At 41.3% G+C, this 21,161-nt stretch overlaps 1 protein-coding gene across 6 annotated transcripts in view; it reads right to left on the bottom strand.

Annotated features, from left to right (window-relative positions):
* The window catches only part of ADGRB3 (adhesion G protein-coupled receptor B3), a 604,312-nt gene that overhangs the window by 227,694 nt on the left and 355,457 nt on the right, over positions 1–21,161 (bottom strand). For all 6 annotated transcript variants that reach the window (XM_074947913.1, XM_074947915.1, XM_074947916.1 and 3 more), the window contains one exon: positions 5,766–5,868. In XM_074947913.1, the coding sequence (XP_074804014.1) occupies positions 5,766–5,868 (103 nt within the window). The remainder of the gene's footprint in view (positions 1–5,765; positions 5,869–21,161) is intronic.

The following is a 21,161-nucleotide window of genomic DNA, read 5'->3' as shown; positions in this document are numbered from 1 at the left end:
ACTTGGGGGTTGAGCTGATTTAACTACATCAGTTTCTAAACTGATTTCATAAATCAGAACCATTGTTGTGTGTAGACAAGGCCTTAACTGTGCCTATATTGAGACTCCCTATTTCTGATGCCAGTTCTTGGACCTGCACACTTTAAAGTAGGCCAGTTGACCATTGATTCCAACAGGCCATCCACCGGTGGAGAATAGCTGGGGCACAGTAACACTTTGGCCACATTCCCATCCTGCCCCTTACAAGAGCCCAATGCGAAGGCTGCAGGGAGAGAAGTTCACTTTAGAAACTGGCTAAACTGGTAGATTATTTAATGAAGGGAGAAAATTAACGGCCTTCTGGATCTTTTGTGCCATTAATGGTAAAAAGGCTAAATCATAGCAAATATTCTACTTTTTCATGCTCAGTATGAGCCCATCGACTTTGACATTGACATCAGTGGGAGCCTGGACCCTAAATCTCAGTTTCTTACACATATTAAAGTGGGGTAATATTTCAGAAAATTGAAGGCTCTTTATTATTGCTCTTATTTTCTTCTGTCCATTATGAAGGGAAGTGACTAAAATTCAAAGTTTGGGCCCAATCCAACAAATCTTTTTTTCAGGCTAAGTGTACATTAACTTTAATGAACATTTTGATTGAGTAAAGACTGCAAGACTGTTGTAAAGATTGGTATGCATGAAGCCACAGCTACAGTAGATGTATAATACAGAATAACAAACAAAACTGCAGATATCTAAAGGAACAGATGTCAAGGTTCAGGTTACTTGCACAAGACATATTTTATCATGATGTTCATATAATGTTCTCCTAGAAGTCATATATAGCACTTTTGGCACAGATATGTTAAAGTTAGGAATCAATAAAAATAGACACTGGGCACAAGAGCACAACTCCTCCAACAAAAGATCGATGGAAAACAAAAACAACGGCAAGCGTGAGGAATAGTTTAAAATGATCAAGTTATTTTCATTTTTATATACTAATCTTAGGATAGTACTGAAAAAATCAATTGTACAGGTTGCCAGTGGGCAATATTTTTTCAGAAAGACTTTTACACACACATCATTTTATTCCACAGCTGTTTCAAACTGTAGAAACTATTTATTAATATTAATGAAAGAAAATATCCACCCATTTGTTAGAATTCTTCTACCACCCTTTTTCAAGAGAGGCAAAGCTTTCTCTTCCAGACTCCAGTAACAAAGATATTTAATGAAGTTCTGATCTTGTAGTTCACTAGTTTGGTGACTGTATTAAATGTTCTGAGTTTGGTATAATTATTTTAAAACACACGTAGAACTTTAAATTCACATTGCACCCTACAAACATAGATAAGTGACTTCATAATCTAAAATAAAAGACTAAAAACACATGACAAGACGCCGGCTAACGGGCACATACAGATCCAGTCTGTGCATCTTGCACCACTGGCCCAAAGCATTCTGAAGAATCAATAGAAGAGGTTGTGGAAGAATCATAACTGGCAATAACAGGAAAGTTAGAAAAAACAGAGGATTCGGCAGCTTGAAAGTGTCTTGAGACTTGAAGTAATCTGCCTATATTCATTCTTATGCAGTCATAATCATATGTAAAAGCTATGCCTCAAACCGATGCCAGTATACATTCAGGTAGCTGTGATTTTTTTCCTGGTGATGCACAGCCTACACCATCTCTTTCCACACTGCAAGGAGAGAGGACTTGAAAATGCTTTGAGAAAAAGGTGACTGCTCAGACTTAGCTAAAAGAATGATTTTAAAGAAGAAAATTTCAAGCAATGGCCAGTCACCAAGGCAAATAGAGGACTCTGTGGGAAGGTTTAAGGAAGTGATAAATCCATGTAGTCTTCACAAATCTCTGGCCCTTTTGGAGCTCATTCACATGGAGAGGGGAGTATGTTGAGTCACCATAAAAATGAATAGGAGATGAAGCTGTAACACTGAGAGCAGCATAAATGACACCCACATTCCTCCAAAAATCCTTGACACATTGGGAATAGAAATACGTAGGTGTGGCACATAAAACTTTCAGTATTCAAGACATGGTGCACAATTGTGCATGCTATGTAGGCCCACAATAATTGGAAGTCAAAGTTTCATTGGAAGTAATCGTAACCAGAAGCTTTAACTCCCATAATATTACTAGATTGCCGCTGCATTGTCCATTGATATAAGAGCAGAGGTTTTGCAAAATTAGGAGATGATATTTCACATTCTTTCTGGAACAAAGTCCATGATGTTGGTGCCTTTTCCAGCATAACTAGTAGAAAAATGTTACAATTGTGATCATACTGCTCATGTAATCCACCTGTGATCATACTGGATGGCATTAAATACCATGTACGGTGAGCAACACACTGCAAGCTACATTAGCATGTTACAGAGTACCATGGTCAGCGCTATATTTAAAATCATCTACAAGTTCAAATACAGTGCTGTATTCCAAATAGCCTACCCATCAGTGGGGTGTGTGTATATATATATATACACACACACACACACCCCACTGATGGGTAGGATATTTGGGTATACCACTGACGGGTAGGATATATATATGTAAAATAATTCAATTTTATGAATAAATACCAAATTTGAGTGTAAAATGCAATTATAATAATGTATTCATTTTGAGCACATGAACACCTATTATGGATAGTTAGAATGGAATTTATTAATTCATATTTCATTGTTTGAAAATAAAGCCCTGAAGTATTCCAGCTGTGAACAACAGGAGTTTTCACATGCGCATATGTCTTTTTCACAATTATTATGCATGTTTGTGCAAGGAGCCCTCTACATCTCAGATGTACACATAATATAATTTAGTTTAATCAATCAGTGGACAAATAATTAACAAAAATAAAAATTAAAAAATGTAACTATACTCCCACAGATACATGAGCACATTTTAGAAGTCATAAGATAATCCTTAATCCATTCAACAACAGACTTTTTTGATTGGTATAGTATAGGTAATATTAAAAGAGGCAAAGTTTGAAAAGAGCAACAACACAAAGAAAACTTCTAGAAAAGATTAATTGGAATAAAATGTCTGTATTTTAATTCCTATTTAATATTTAATTTAATTAATTTAATAATTAGCCCACTTAATTGACATCATGATTAAACTCTGAGCCATTAATGTATAACAATCAAAGTCTAGAGATGAAGTAAAACCATTTTCACCTTAATTACTGTGTATGATGTACAAAGTTCAAAGACAGATTACGGTATATTAAGACATAATTAGAGAAAATTACATTCTAATTTTCAACTGAGGTAAATTCTAATAAAGAAAATGAAGATCAAAAGGCAAAAGACACAAATCAGAGAATGTGCCACAGCATCTCCAACTGCTCTTCTTTATATAAAATCTCATCTGGGAAACTATCATGAACAGAAAACCACTAAACATTAAAGCCATGCAAAACTGTAAAACCAGTTTCTGTTCCCAGTTTTTAGGCCAGGATTCTGCAATTGGATCTGCACAGGATAACTCCCGTGTTCATGTGGTGTAACAGTGACCTCAGTGAGATTCCACGTGGGGGCAATGGTCTGGCTGTATAATTTGGAGAAAACTTTCAGACATTTGGAGTAAAATATTATTGAGCTAAAACTGAGCCAGAAGAAAACAGTGCCAGGTCCATAATGTTATTGACAAGGTTACTATCCTCTTGCCTTGTCAGCACTTCCTAGTCCTGCGCTAATACAGTACTCATTAATGTCCTGTTACAGAAAGGTAGACAATGCCAGATCACAATCAATGTCCTGCATCTTCCATTGCCAGAATGAACCTTTCTAAAGAACTGGAAAATGGGCAAGTGCTGGGTGTGTACATTTTAAAAAAGAACAACAAAACAAACAAGCTGAAGAAACAGGTCCCTCTTTAATGTCTTTTCTAGAAATCAACTTGTGAAGACATTCATTTAGCCTTCCTTTTGCCTTGTTTATGTCATGGCATTTTACTTGCTTATTTTGGATTTATTAGTTGATTTCAACACTGATACAGAGTTTACTGATATTACCTTGATTGTTCCTTACCTCTTGTCTTACAGCTATGAACAAATTCATTACAATCTTCTCTTTTCTTTCCCTTGTCTACTTGGGCTATAGCCCTGTGACTAACCATTCATGTTTCCACATATGAAATGATCCTTTCACATCTCTTTGTTATGAGCTGTAAAAATAACTCCACAACTAATAAATAATATAAACAAAAATCAAAGATGTAGAAGTATCTTGAGCTAATCTGAAGATCTCTGTGATCTGACTTACCTAAATACAGCAAGGGAAATATTTTCCACAAGCTGTCTGGCTTTTCTGATAAATAGACATGAAGTACTAAGATCAAGCTTCCATGTTCATTTGTGGCCCATGCCTCAAAGTAGTCTGACTGAATACAGCCCATTATGTTTTTTTAGTGAAATTTCTGTTCCTGACAGTGCTGGAGATTGAAGTTTCTGTTAATCCATAGACAAGGTACCACATTGGCTGCAACAGTGTAAAAGCTTCCCCACGCTGCCACATCAATGTGTGTCAACCCTTACTTTAAAATACTACCTCTAGGATTCAGAGGGTAGCTCAGATTCCTTGCTTGTTCCATCTTTTCCTGTCTGCTAAACTTGACCATGAGGATCAGTTGTGATGTTCTTTGTAATACCTGATCACCAGGAACTGGATGAGACCATAAAACTCATTTCATACCAACTACTGAATAATCAGCAGATGGTAATAATATTCTGTCACTTCCAGCCTGGGCTGGATGTAAACCAAAAACTTAGAGCTGAATGGGCCAGATTGCCACATAAATTCCGAGAGCCATCCAGTTTCCTACAGTCTTTGGGTCAAATCCACAAGAGGCTGAGTGCAACTCCTTTAATGTCAGTGAAATTGCATTTGAATAGGCCAATAGAGAACTTGTCCCATAAAATTTAACAAAATGCTATTAACTTTGAAGTATTTTATGTTAATATAATAACTTTATTTTATATGCCTTTCTTAAATGTCTCTTTCCTCCTTGACTCAATATAACTTCTAACTCTTCATTACCAATGTAAAAAGTCAGGCAGAAATTCTGCATATTATGATTCTCAGACATCACTAGCAATATCGATAGGCCTTGTTCTTACCTGGATGTCTTACTTCACACAACTTTCCTGTAAAAGTTTTCTTTGATACCAAGAGGTCGCTGAAAGCAGCAGGAAGAAATTGTTTGAAATTTCTGTGCAACTTTAGCCACCCTTTAATATGGAATTAAATTTAGAGGGTTTTTTTGGCTTTAAACTCTTTAAATTAAAATTACAGGACATGAAAATAGCAGAAAAAACAAGATCTTGTGAATTTGTAGAACTTGCAAACTGGAGTGAGGCTGCATTTTCATATTCTGATAGTGTAGTCAAATATGAATTGTCCTTTCATGTATCACATAATGGCAAAGAAAAAAGTAAGAAAAGGCCTGAAGCTTGTGTTGCACTATGGACCTCATCTGGTAACAAAAGGGAAACCAATGGACAAATACTACATTTGCTATTGTATCTATCAAAGCAGTTAATGTAGAGTTCCCTATGAAAATTGCTGAATAAATGAAAACCATAAGAATGACAGAAACAAAGGGTCACACAGTTCTGTACGCACGCACCATGAAAACAGTCTATTCAGAGTATGCTGTGTATCTCTGTGCTTTGCTTTTATCAGGCAAATTAGTCCTTTTTTTTTTTTAAAGAAGAATACAACTAGAAATAAAGATTCTCTGCAGCAATACTTACATTAGCCAGATGTGCTAACTCTATCTCTAGAAATGAATCCGCTGTTTTAGGTTCAGGCCTTATAGTGACGACAATGATTTTGGAATTAACAACAGTAAAATTTCTGAAAAATAATGATTAGAAACAAAAAAATCAGTTAATATTAACAGTCACCTCTAACATTAACAAATTAAAAGAAAGATCCTCTGGATATTTTCAGGTGGCTTCTATACCTCAGAATTATGCTAGAAAATAAGTTTGTTTTTGACCGGTAAGTATAATCACTTGTGTTACCAGCCGTTCCCAGACACTGTAAAGATTAGAGAGCAACAACGCCAACAGAAGCATCATTCCTTAAGTCTGATTCACTGATTAGAAAGAAGAAAAGGAGTACTTGTGGCACCTTAGAGACTAACAAATTTATTTGAACATAAGCTTTCGTGAGCTACAGCTCACTTCATCGGATGCATTCAGTGGAAAACACAGTGGGGAGATTTATATACACAGAGAACATGAAACAATGGGTGTTACCATACACACTGTAACAAGAGTGATCACTTAAGGTGAGCTATTACCAGCAGGAGAAAGACAGACTGACAAACAAACCTTCAGATAATCTTTAAATGCATATCATTCATTTGTCTCAACATGGATCTACTGGTCCTCTTTTACAGGAGACAGAACATCTTTCTTTCAGAGTGCTGCTTTTGCCTTTCCCCCCCAACTGCTAACTTTAACAATGAGCACACCACACAGGAAAATGTGTCCCACTTTAAGGGGTTAGAGTGACTTTTATAGCAGCTGCAGAGCAGGTCAGCATCCATCCCTCCTCCGAGTGACCAGAAGAGAGAGAGTACCATATAGGTCCATGCCAGGCAGACAAAGTCCTTTTTTTTTTTCCTGAACCAGGTGGAGCAGCACCCTCACTCTCTTCCATGGAAGTGGTGAAATAGCAGATTGTCAGGATCTGCTGTGAGCATTTGCACTTGTCGCTCCTTTCCTGCAGGGCTGGGAAGGAATTCTCCCCTCACCGCCAGATTGGCAAAGGCAAAGTGAAGGGTTTTTTTGCCTTCCCCACTGTGGTGTTGGGAGGGCTCAGTTGGGGCAATCATGGAATGGGCATTAGGCTATGATGCTGCAACTCATTATGTAAACATGGGGTGGATGTCCAGTGCAGGTACTCCATTGCGAAAAGATACAGTGGTCAGATAAAATGGATTGGCAAAGGATTTAAAGGAGGTATTCATTGAGAGAGGGAAAATCGAGGGGTAAGGGGAGGGGGTTTGAGGCTCCTATGACTGGTAATGGCAGGAGGCCCTCCCCCCCTCCAGCCCTCAGTCAAGGGAGGGATTGTGAGGTTCCAGCAGTGGTTTGGCTGGTGTCCAAGATTGGTAAGGGGGAGGGCTGACGGAAGCCCCCTGGTATTATATGAAAATGATTATGGCATTTCCTGCACTGTACACTTTTATCTACTGGATACTCCCAGAGAGTTAAGAATAAAGTTGAGGCCTAATTAAACCACCTCCAGTGCCTCCTGTCCTTCTTCTGGCGTAGCCAGACAACGTGAAGATAGATGAGTGCTTTGGGAGAGTCCGCTGGGCTGATTGTTCTATATCTAAGCAGAGAAAGGCTGACTCTAATGATTGAAAATCATTTGAAGATACGTATAAGCAACTGCATTATCCAAACACATTTAAACATCCATATTGGTGCTTTCAGGGCTGGATCCAAAGCCTGCTGAAGTTAATGGGAGTCTTTTCATTGACTTTGGATCAGGCCCTTACAGATCTCCTTTTAAAATAGATCTTTGTTAACGTGTGTTTACTTTAGAAAATATTTAGCTGTTAGCTTTCTGTAGCTCCTACCATATCCTCATCTACCTTTATGTAGAGTATCTATATGTGTATTTTATTGTCACCTCTCTGTGACGGAACCCAGTACTTATCAGGTGATGTCTGTGCTAGCAGTGGCAGATTAGCCACTGGGCCAATGGGGACTGTCCCCAGGGGCTCCGGCCAATTGCGGACACCCAGAAAAATGGGTGCCCCAGTGCCCCGAGCCCGCTGCCCGTCAGGAGTGCTGGGGGTGAGGGGAGCAGGGCGGGGCGAGTCCCTGCGCCCCAACCCATTTCCCTGGCAGAAGCACTGGGGGAGGGGTCAGTGGGGACTTCAGGTGAAACAGGTGGGGAGGGGCCCACAGCCCCACAAACATCTAATCTACCTCTGCATGCTAGGATAAACAGATGTGTACATGATATATATAATCCAAGCTACTTATGATCCCTCAGGCTCAGAGCGAGCCTTCAGCTACCAGACAGAAATATTGCTTGTGACTATCACATCCTTGCTTGCATGCCTTCAATGATCTTTTTTGCCATCCCCACTCACTATAAAAATAATCACAGCTGTTCACAGGAGCACATATTAATAGGGCAGACTTTACCATTTATTACAGAAAAGTCTAGTCCATCTAGATTTTGTTACAATAACATGACATCACAAACCTTCAATGTTTTTTATTTTCCCTAAGGGAACAGTGCTTGAGAGAGGATTCCATTTTGCTGGAGCACTGAGATATGAAATGCCATTGCCACAATATTAGAAACATAGCTCAACTGACAGCACAAGGAATCAAACCATTCTTTCTGAAGCAGGGCATGAATTCTACAGTCTAGTTTACTTGGCCATGTCATACAACAAGAATTCAAATACTTAAATAGGTTATAGTGCTCATATAAAAGAATGAAACACTTTGTTTTTTAGTTAACCTCCTATTTTCAATTCTGGTAACACTCTGAACTAAAGCTCTTCCGTATTCCTTTTGAGAGTAACATACTACTGCAGCAGACTAACACGTAACAGTAATTAACAAATTTTGAATGTAATATGCAGAGCTACAGCTGTGAAACAACTATTAACATTAACGTTAATACTATGCCTAGTTCCCCATGCATTGCACAGAAAATTGACCCATAAATACTTTAACAGTATGGCATAATTTGAAAGGAAGCAAAACCAAACAAAATTGCAATACACGTTGACTTTCTCTTACAGATCACACAGGATACAAAGTTGGCTTATTAGTCTTTAAGATAAGTCTTTTGTTCAGTTTACATAAGTGAATGATTGACACTGAATCATGTCAGACTTTGTGATTGACCAACATTTTTTGTCTGTACCCAATTTGGGGCTCTTAACCTGAGGGATTTAGATTTTACATCAATGTACTTAAAGTATGAAACCTATCCCTGCTGAGTCTCTGTTTCTAAATAGAGACTAACATTAGAGTTGTTCTCTAAAAGTTTTTGTTTAATGAACCCGTACTTATTGTTTATGATTTTGTGAAGTGCCTCAGACACTTCTGCCATGAAAGGTATGTTAAACAGGAATCAAGTCCACACCGAATGCAAATACAGTTAATGATGCATTGATAAGTACAAAGCATGCTATGTATTGCTATTTTCAAGAAATTCCAAAGCTGTCTTGTTGTAGGGAAATACATTGACAAGTGACAAAGGTCCACATGACAGGAGTCAAATTCTGAAATTATTTACTCAGACAAATTTTTATTAATTCCAATGAGAACTCTGGCTGAGTAAAGGCTTCAAAATTCAGGCCAATGAGTGTTTTGGCTGAGTGAGGACTAAGTAAGGGCTTCAGTATTTTGCTCTATACAATTAGTTTCAGATCTGAGAATAGTTATGTATTTAGAAATAGTATTTCTAAAATAACAGTTATGTTATCAAATCCTTTATTTTATAGGTTTCAGAGTAGCAGCCGTGTTAGTCTGTATTCGCAAAAAGAAAAGGAGTACCTGTGGCATATTAGAGATTAACAAATTTATTTGAGCATAAGCTTTTGTGAGCTACAACTCACTTCATCGGATGCATTCAGTGGAAAATACAGTGGGGAGATTTATATACATAGAGAACATGAAACAATGGGTGTTACCATACACACTGTAATGAGAGTGATCACTTAAGGTGAGCTATTATCAGCAGGAGAGTGGGGGGGGAAATCTTTTGTAGTGATAATCAAGGTGGGCCATTTCCAGCAGTTGACAAGAACATCTGAGGAACAGTGGGGGGTGGGGGGGCAATAAATAAGGGGAAATAGTTTTACTTTGTGTAATGACCCATCCACTCCCAGTCTCTATTCAAGCCTAAGTTAATTGTATCCAGTTTGCAAATTAATTCCAATTCAGCAGTCTCTCGTTGGAGTCTGGTTTTGAAGTTTTTTTGTTGAAGAATTGCAACTTTTAGGTCTGTAATTGAGTGACCAAAGAGATTGAAGTGGTCTCCAACTGGTTTTTGAATGTTATAATTCTTGACGTCTGATTTGTGTCCATTTATTCTTTTATGGAGAGACTATCCAGTTTGACCAATGTATATGGCAGAGGGGCATTGTTGGCACTTGATGGCATATATCACATTGGTAGATGTGCAGGTGAACGAGCCTCTGATAGTGTGGCTGATGTGATTAGGCCCTATGATGGTGTCCCCTGAATAGATATGTGGACACAGTTGGCAACGGGCTTTGTTGCAAGGATAGGTTCCTGAGTTAGTGGTTCTGTTGTGTGGTGTGTGGTTGCTGGTGAGTATTTGCTTCAGGTTGGGGGGCTGTCTGTAAGCAAGGACTAGCCTGTCTCCCAAGATCTGTGAGAGTGATGGGTCGTCCTTCAGGATAGGATGTAGATCCTTGATGATGCCATTCACAGCCTCAGAAACAACTCTGACATCATAATCAAAAAGGCTGACAAAGGAGGTGCTGTCATCATCATGAATAGGTCGGAATATGAATAAGACGCTGCTAGGCAGCTCTCCAGCACCACTTTCTACAAGCCATTACCCTCTGATCCCACTGAGGGTTACCAAAAGAAACTACACCATTTGCTCAAGAAGATCCCTGAAAAAGCACAAGAACAAATTTGCACAGACACACCCCTGGAACCCCGACCTGGGGTATTCTATCTGCTACCCAAGATCCATAAACCTGGAAATCCTGGACACCCCATCATCTCAGGCATTGGCACCCTGACAGCAGGATTGTCTGGCTATGTAGATTCCCTCCTCAGGCCCTACGCTACCAGCACTCCCAGCTATCTTCGAGACACCACTGACTTCCTGAGGAAACTACAATCCATCGGTGATCTTCCTGAAAACACCATCCTAGCCACTATGGATGTAGAAGCCCTCTACACCAACATTCCACACAAAGATGGACTACAAGCCATCAGGAACACTATCCCCGATAATGTCACGGCAAACCTGGTGGCTGAACTTTGTGACTTTGTCCTCACCCATAACTATTTCACATTTGGGGACAACATATACCATCAAATCGGCGGCATTTCTATGGGTACCCGCACAGCCCCACAGTATGCCAACATTTTTATGGCTGACTTAGAACAACGCTTCCTTAGCTCTCGTCCCCTAATGCCCCTACTCTACTTGTGCTACATTGATGACATTTCCATCATCTGGACCCATGGAAAAGAAGCCCTTGAGGAATTCCACCATGATTTCAACAATTTCCATCCCACCATCAACCTCGGCCTGGACCAGTCCACACAAGAGATCCACTTCCTGGACGCTACAGTGCTAATAAGCGATGGTCACATAAACACCACCCTATATTGGAAACCTACCGACCGCTATTCCTACCTACAAGCCTCCAGCTTTCATCCAGACCATACCACACGATCCATTGTCTACAGCCAAGCTCTACTATACAACCGCATTTGCTCCAACCCCTCAGACAGAGACAAACACCTCCAAGATCTCTATCAAGCATTCTTACAACTACAATACCCACCTGCTGAAGTGAAGAAACAGATTGACAGAGCCAGAAGAGTACCCAGAAGTCACCTACTACAGGACAGGCCCAACAAACAAAATAACAGAACGCCACTAGCCATCACCTTCAGCCCCCAACTAAAACCTCTCCAGCGCATCATCAAGGATCTACAACCTATCCTGAAGAATGACCCATCACTCTCACAGATCTTGGGAGACAGGCTAGTCCTTGCTTACAGACAGCCCCCCAACCTGAAGCAAATACTCACCAGCAACCACACACCACACAACAGAACCACTAACTCAGGAACTTATCCTTGCAACAAAGCCCATTGCCAACCGTGTCCACATATCTATTCAGGGGACACCATCATAGGGCCTAATCACATCAGCCACACTATCAGAGGCTCGTTCAACTGCACATCTACCAATGTGATATATGCCATCATGTGCCAGCAATGCCCCTCTGCCATGTACATTGGTCAAACTGGACAGTCTCTCCATAAAAGAATAAATGGACACAAATCAGATGTCAAGAATTATAACATTCAAAAGCCAGTTGGAGACCACTTCAATCTCTTTGGTCACTCGCTTACAGACCTAAAAGTTGCAATTCTTCAACAAAAAAACTTCAAAAACAGACTCCAGCGAGAGACTCCTGAATTGGAATTAATTTGCAAACTGGATACAATTAACTTAGGCTTGAATAGAGACTGGGAGTGGACGGGTCATTACACAAAGTAAAACTATTTCCCCTTGTTTATTGCCCCCCCACCCCCCACTGTTCCTCAGATGTTCTTGTCAACTGCTGGAAATGGCCCACCTTGATTATCACTACAAAAGGTTTCCCCCCCCACTCTCCTGCTGGTAATAGCTCACCTTAAGTGATCACTCTCATTACATTGTGTATGGTAACACCCATTGTTTCATGTCCTTTGTGTATATAAATCTCCCCACTGCATTTTCCACTGAATGCATCCAATGAAGTGAGCTGTAGCTCATGAAAGCTTATGCTCAAATAAATTTGTTAGTCTCTAAGGTGCCACAAGTACACCTTTTCTTTTTATTTTATCGGTAAATTGGATTTGATAAATAAATAAAAAATTTATATCCAAATATACCTATCTCTTCCATTAAAGTAGATATAGAGATTTCATGGTGATGTGAGGTCAAATGCAGCAGATGGGGGTTAGAATGAGTTTAGATTAGCCACATTAATCAGGAGAGATGGAGCTTTGAGTAAGATATGTGGCGATCTCAGGTAAATGCAAATAAAGTCATTGTATCATATCAAACCATCAGGTATTGTGTAAATGTCATACATGTTACAGGAAAAAATAATTAGAAAAGTCATAGGGCTCCGTCTTGCAACATAGTGAGTGTTCTGTCCCCAGCTCAACAAAGAACGTGAGCAGACCTGTTGAAGTTGATCGGCCTTTTCTAGATTGGGGCCAGAGTTGTCAGCTCCTGAGGAGGAGAGCTGAGAAGAATGGGTGATATGTGGGAGAGCACATTTCAATCTGGTAACAACAATATGAGGATGTGCATGTAAACTGTGTGGAGAAAAAAAGCTTTGCTAACTGCAAAATCATCTCCATTGGATCTGTTATTATTTTATGTGGGCAAAACTTTAAAAACTATTTTCATGTATAGCATTATGCCATGTGTTCCTTCATAGTACCCAAGAGGGGAATTATACATAATGTTGTTTTGAAAATTATTGTGCTGAAAATCAATTTTCTGAGAACGTAACAACAATATGCATGTTGAGAGACCCCAGGGCCTATACCACAGCTGTGGAAACATTATTCAGTGTATACAGTATTCAGTGAGGCCCTAGAAATTTCAATAAATTATTAGGAAAACAAAGTCTTGCACATTACAGTACAAAAGTATTGCCTACAATATTGCAAAATATTTGTTTACTAAATGAAAATGAGATCTTTTTGTCTTTCCACTGGTGCATGGGAAGGGAATAACTCTCATTTGGTGAAAAGTATCCATTGTGCCTGTTTATTTTGGAAAAAATGTACTATCGTCATCGTAAAGTGGATAGAATAACAAATGCAATAACATACTTATTTGTCTGGTTCAAAAAGGTATTTTAAAGAACAATTAATAGGCCCAGTTCTCTTCACTCAGCAGCGAGTTTACAGGATTTATTGTTAATGAAGTTATCCTCAGAGTAAATCAGAGTAAAATCAGGCCTTAACACTCATTGTATGCCTTAATTTCCTAATATAGTAGTTTGTGACATACTGTATACTGACAGCCTTGGATAATGAAATCCTTAATTTATGACCAAATACAGTAGTGGGAAACAGTTTTCTACTGGGAACTAGAACAACCACAATTAATTTCATGTATACTATTGGCACACGTTGATAGAATTCAGTCACTACAAGTCTAGGCCTTATTCACATCAGGTGTCAGATTCACAGAGGGATATGGGAACCTACCTTCTCCTTCAGGTGCCTAAATCCAAAATGTGGATCCTCAGAACCCCCACTCAGCTGCCTAACTCTGAAGGCACCTAAATCCCTGTTACTGGGCATGTGCAAAACTGTCTCAATCTGGACACTGGCATCGAGCTCACGCCCAAACCCTGATTTCATTCTCAATTTAGGTATCCCCTGCCTGTCTCATCTGTGGGGTCCAATCTAGTAAGCATACTCTGAGCACAGTTACTCTGGCAAAATACAGCAGAAGGATATTCTATGACTGAGGTGGTGGTCGTAGTGCCCCCCTTATGCCCAAGAGCCGACCACTTAGAGCACTCATGCAGGATGTGGGAGACCTTGATTCAAATCCCCAGTCCTAGGTGAGTGCCCTAATCATGGGACTGTAAAGTCATTCTAACTCTCTCTGGCCCAATGAATATTTAATTATTTGCACAAAGAGGAATAGCTCTATAGCTCAGTGATTGGGGCACTCACATGGGACACCTTGATTCAAGTTCCTACAACACATCAGGCAGAGTAGGAATTGGAACCTGGGTCTCTAACATCCTGGGTGAGTGCTTTATCCACTGGCTATAAGGGGAGCACCTCCTTCTCAGATCTTTTTTGTTGTTCTTACAAGAAACGACTGACCTCATTTAGGCATCTGACTCTTGGAGAAGGTTGATGGCTGTGAATCCTGTTAGGCACCTAACTCCCCTTTGAGGGGTAGGGCTTAGTGTGCTCTGCATCTCCTATAGGCTAGTTTAGGTGGCTCTCCATTCAGCGGGCTGGCTTTGTAATTCCCATTTTTAGGCACCTAACTCTCCCCATGCCTTGTACCAGGCACATGGATGCCTAACTCAAGGCTGAGGATTCCACTAGGTGGCGGAATGCCTAAAAATGAGGTGTTGCAATACTGAGTCCAAGTCCCCTTTGTGGTTCTCACCCCAGGAATCTATAGGTGAAAATTCTGTTCCCCATTACCAATCTACCGAACTATCCAGCCTCCTTCTCACATCCAGCTGCATTGCATGTGACAAAAAAAAGTTATATTGTAAATTGTTGTGTGAAAGCTGTTAACACTAAACCTGTTAATAAAGAATAACAAATGTTGCATCTATCTGTCACTGCATAAGGCTTGGAAATTTGTCCCTCCCCCCCACACCCCGCAATATAATGATAAACATTCTATTTCTTTTTTTAAAAGCACTAAGTAATTTACTTGTGGTAATCCAGAGATTTGCAGACATTTTAGAGCACGTTTTAAGGAGTGTCACTTTTACAAGTGCAGTAAAATAGATTTCATATAATTATTTATTTTCCTCTCATCCCATCCCCTGCCATAGCTGGGACTGAACTGTCTAGGGCCAGTAGCAAAGCTTTAAGTTCATAGCTTCCACCAGTCAAAGTCACTTAGTTTTTCATGCTGCCAGGGCTCAAATTCCATGGCAGTCAGCGCACAACACAAGGAATCTTGATTTGGCTTAGCTAGTGGATCATTACTTTGTTTTACTTTATTCCCACTGTTTAGTTGTTATTATATTTCTGGCAGCAGCATTGTCATGAATTTAGTGCAACATATTGTAGGATGTTTATCAAATGCCATTTCTAATTTTATTTTGTACATTGTGTCTAGTCACCAAATTTATACAAGTTATTCATCTTACTCCAGAAATAGTGCCAGTGTAGTCAATTAGAACAACTAGAATGAAATCATGTAACTAGATTATTTTTTTGTTAAATGAAAAGCTTTCAAATAAAAAAACCCACCCTAACCTCCAATACTCAGAAGACTGTAATTTCTGCTTTACTAAGTGTAGATGAAATTCAAAGAGTACAGCTTGTCTGGAGGATGTATATATGAGTGGGGGAATGGAAACCTCCACCTCTCCCTGGAGGTAATAACCAGGTCCTAATAAATTGGTGTAGCACCACTCAAATCAATACAAATCATTCTAGTTTTTAATTCTAATTTAATGTATGTTTCAGTTCAATTTTCTAGGAAAGAGTCTAGTGGATACAGTTATTTAGCATAAATGAGTGTTGGAGTTTTTCAGATTCAGAGTTGTATCTGAATGAACATTCCATTAGGATGATTTAGCGCTCTAGTGCCTTTGTTGTCATATCTTGAGGTCTTGAGGTCAAATTATGAATGTAGTTGCTGCAGGCAATGAAATCCAACACACTCCATTACCTGATTAGCTGATGGATGTAAATAGTATATGTATCAGCAATCTAATTTCAGTATGCGAAAGATCAGAAGAAGATTAGGGATGGAAGACCTCATGAGGTCATCTAGTCCAACCCCCTGCTTAAAGCAGGACCAGTCCCAACTAAATCATCCCAGCCAGGGCTTTGTCAAGCCGGGCCGTAAAAACCTCTAAGGATGGAGATTCCACCACCTCCCTATGTAACCCATTCCAGTGCTTCACCACCCTCCTAGTGAAATAGTGTTTCCTAATATCCAACCTAAATCTCCCCCACGGCAACTTGAGATCATTGCTCCATGTTCTGTCATCTGCCACCACTGAGAACAGCCGAGCTCCATCCCCTTTGGAACCCCCTTCAGGTACTTGAAGGCTGCTACCAAATCCCCCCTCATTCTTCTCTTCTGCAGATTAAACAAGCCCAGTTCCCTCAGCATCTCCTCATAAGTCATGTGCCCCAGCCTCCTGATCATTTTTGTTTCCCTCTGCTGGACTCTCTCCAATTTGCCCACATCCTTTCTGTAGTGGGGGGCCCAAAACTGAATGCAGTACTCCAGATGTGGCCTCAGCAGTGCCGAATAGAGGGGAATAATCACTTCCCTCAATCTCCTGGCAATGCTCCTACTAATGCAGTCCAACATACCGTTAGCCTTCTTGGCAACGAGGGCATACTGCTGACTCATATCCAGCTTAGAATCATAGAATATCAGGGTTGGAAGGGACCCCAGAAGGTCATCTAGTCCAACCCCCTGCTCGAAGCAGGACCAATTCCCAGTTAAATCATCCCAGCCAGGGCTTTGTCAAGCCTGACCTTAAAAACCTCTAAGGAAGGAGATTCTACCACCTCCCTAGGTAACGCATTCCAGTGTTTCACCACCCTCTTAGTGAAAAAGTTTTTCCTAATATCCAATCTAAACCTCCCCCATTGCAACTTGAGACCATTACTCCTCGTTCTGTCATCTGCTACCATTGAGAACAGTCTAGAGCCATCCTCTTTGGAACCCCCTTTCAGGTAGTTGAAAGCAGCTATCAAATCCCCCCTCATTCTTCTCTTCTGCAGACTAAACAATCCCAGCTCCCTCAGCCTCTCCTCATAAGTCATGTGCTCTAGACCCCTAATCATTTTTGTTGCCCTTCGCTGGACTCTCTCCAATTTATCCACATCCTTCTTGTAGTGTGGGGCCCAAAACTGGACACAGTACTCCAGATGAGGCCTCACCAGTGTCGAATAGAGGGGAACGATCACATCCCTCGATCTGCTGGCTATGCCCCTACTTATACATCCCAAAATGCCATTGGCCTTCTTGGCAACAAGGGCACACTGTTGACTCATATCCAGCTTCTCGTCCACTGTCACCCCTAGGTCCTTTTCCGCAGAACTGCTGCCTAGCCATTCGGTCCCTAGTCTGTAGCGGTGCATTGGATTCTTCCATCCTAAGTGCAGGACCCTGCACTTATCCTTATTGAACCTCATCAGATTTCTTTTGGCCCAATCCTCCAATTTGTCTAGGTCCTTCTGTATCCTATCCCTCCCCTCCAGCGTATCTACCACTCCTCCCAGTTTAGTATCATCTGCAAATTTGCTGAGAGTGCAATCCACACCATCCTCCAGATCATTTATGAAGATATTGAACAAAACTGGCCCCAGGACCGACCCCTGGGGCACTCCACTTGACACCGGCTGCCAACTAGACATGGAGCCATTTATCACTACCCGTTGAGCCCGACAATCTAGCCAGCTTTCTACCCACCTTATAGTGCATTCATCCAGCCCATACTTCTTTAACTTGCTGACAAGAATACTGTGGGAGACCGTGTCAAAAGCTTTGCTAAAGTCAAGAAACAATACATCCACTGCTTTCCCTTCATCCACAGAACCAGTAATCTCATCATAAAAGGCGATTAGATTAGTCAGGCATGACCTTCCCTTGGTGAATCCATGCTGACTGTTCCTGATCACTTTCCTCTTATGTAAGTGCTTCAGGATTGATTCTTTGAGGACCTGCTCCATGATTTTTCCAGGGACTGAGGTGAGGCTGACCGGCCTGTAGTTCCCAGGATCCTCCTTCTTCCCTTTTTTAAAGATTGGCACTACATTAGCCTTTTTCCAGTCATCCGGGACTTCCCCCGTTCGCCACGAGTTTTCAAAGATAATGGCCAAGGGCTCTGCAATCACAGCCGCCAATTCCTTCAGCACTCTCGGATGTAACTCGTCCGGCCCCATGGACTTGTGCACGTCCAGCTTTTCTAAATAGTCCCTAACCACCTCTATCTCCACAGAGGGCTGGCCATCTCTTCCCCATTCTGTGATGCCCAGCGCAGCAGTCTGGGAGCTGACCTTGTTAGTGAAAACAGAGGCAAAAAAAGCATTGAGTACATTAGCTTTTTCCACATCCTCTGTCACTAGGTTGCCTCCCTCATTCAGTAAGGGGCCCACACTTTCCTTGGCGTTCTTCTTGTTGCCAACATACCTGAAGAAACCCTTCTTGTTACTCTTGACATCTCTTGCTAGCTGCAGCTCCAGGTGCGATTTGGCCCTCCTTATATCTTTCCTACATGCCCGAGCAATATTTTTATACTCTTCCCTGGTCATATGTCCAACCTTCCACTTCTTGTAAGCTTCTTTTTTATGTTTAAGATCCGCTAGGATTTCACCATTAAGCCAAGCTGGTCGCTTGCCATGTTTACTATTCTTTCGACTCATCGGGATGGTTTGTCCCTGTAACCTCAACAGGGATTCCTTGAAATACAGCCAGCTCTCCTGGACTCCCTTCCCCTTCATGATAGTCCCCCAGGGGATCCTACCCATCCGTTCCCTGAGCTTCTCATCCATTGTAATCCCCAGGTCCTTTTCTGCAGAACTGCTGCTTAGCCAGTCGGTCCCCAGCCTATAGGGTGCAAGGGATTCTTTCATCCTAAGTGCAGGACTCTGCCCTTGTCCTTGTTGAACCTCATCAGATTTCTTTTGGCCCACTCCTCCAATTTGTCTAGGTCACTCTGGACCCTATCCCTACCCTCCAGTGTATCTACCTCTCCCCGCAGCTTAGTGTCATCTGCAAACTTGCTGAGGGTGCAATCCATCCCATCATCCAGATAATTAATAAAGATGTTGAACAAAACTGGCAGCATGACTGACCCCTGGGGTACTCCGCTTGATACCGGCTGCCAACTAGATATCGAGCTGTTGATCACTACCTGTTGAGCCCAACAATCTAGCCATCTTTATTTCCACCTTATAGTCCATTCATCCAATCCATACTTTTTTAACTTGCTGGGAAGAATACTGTGGGAGACCATATCAAAAGCTTTGCTAAAGTCAAGCTATATCACGTCCACCGCTTTCCCCATATCCACAGAGCCAGTTATCTCATCATAGAAGGCAATCAGGTTGGTCAGGCATGACTTGCCCTTGGTGAATCCATGTTGACTGTTCCTGATCACCTTCCTCTCCTCCAAGTGTTTCAAAATGGTTTCCTTGAGGACCAGCTCCATGATTTTCCCAGGCACTGAAGTGAGGCTGACCGGTCTCTAGTTCCCCAGGTTCTCCTTCCCTTTTTTAAAGATGGGCACTATATTTGCCTTTTCCTATCATCCGGAACCTCCCCCAGTCGCCATGGGTTTTCAAAGATAATGGTCAATGGCTCTGCAATCACATCAGCCAATTCCGTCAGCACCCTCGGATATATTAGATCTGGACCCATGGACTTGTGCATGTCCAGATTTTCTAAATAGTTAACTTAACCTGTTCTTTCACCACTGGGGGCTGCTCACCGCCTCCCCATACTGTGTAGCCCAGGACAGCAGTGTGGGAGCTGAACTTGTCTGTGAAGACCGAGGTGAGTACTTCAGCTTTTTCCACATCATCTGTCACTAGGTTGCCTCCCCATTCATTAAGGGTCCCACACTTTCCCTGACCCTTTTTTTGTCGCTAACATATCTGTAGAAACCCTTCTTGTTACCCTTCACATCCCTTGCTAGCTGCAACTCCAGTTGTGTTTTGGCCTTCCTGATTACACCCCTGCATGCTCGAGCAATATTTTTATACTCCTCCCGAGTCATCTGTCCAAGTTTCCACTTCTTGTCAGCTTCTTTTTTATGTTTAAGCTCACCGAAGATTTCACTGTTAAGCCAAGCTGGTTGCCTGCCATATTTGCTATTCTTTCTGCACATTGGGATGGTTCGTTCCTGTGCCCTCAGTAAGGCTTCTTTAAAATACAGCCAGCTCTCTTGGATTCCTTTCCCCCTCATATTAGCCTCCCATGGGATCCTGCCCATCAGTTCCCTAAGGGAGTCAAAGTCTGCTTTTCTGAAGTTCAGGGTCCATATTTTGCTACTCTTCTTTCTTCCTTTTGTCAGGATCCTGAATTCAACCATCTCATGGTCACTGCTGCCCAGATTGCCACGCACTTCTACTTCCCCTACCAATTCTTCCCTGTTTGTAAGCAGCAGGTCAAAAGGAGAACAATCCCTGGTTGGTTCCTCCAGTAGTTGCACCGTCCCCAACACTCTCCAAAAACTTCCTGGATTGTCTGTGCACTGCTGTATTGCTCTCCCAGTAGATGTCAGGGTGATTGAAGTCTCCCATTAGAACCAGGGCTTGTGTTCTGGAAACTTCAGTTAATTGTCCAAAGAAAGCCTCATCTACCTTATCCTCCTGGTCCAGTGATCTATAGCACACGCCCACCATGACATCACCCTTGTTGCTCTTCATTTTCTATGATGCAACGTAAAGTTGATACTTGCATCTCTAGTCCTTTAACCTTCTTTTCCAATATGGAGACCAATTTGCACTTTGAACAGATGAAGTTCCTTCTGTCCTTTAGGAGAAAGGCAAACATGGCACATCCTGTGCAGGTCACAACAGTTGATCGCTCACTATCATGTCTTCCTTCTGAAAGCATCCTCAGATGTTGTATTTACTTCTCACAGAAGCCTGAAAGGCAAAAATACTGGGTAGGAACACCCCCAAGGCAAA

The sequence above is a fragment of the Natator depressus genome, chromosome 3, assembly GCF_965152275.1.
Source record: "Natator depressus isolate rNatDep1 chromosome 3, rNatDep2.hap1, whole genome shotgun sequence".
In the NCBI taxonomy this organism is placed as follows: Eukaryota; Metazoa; Chordata; order Testudines; family Cheloniidae; genus Natator; species Natator depressus.
This window is presented reverse-complemented; position numbering and strand designations above follow the sequence as displayed.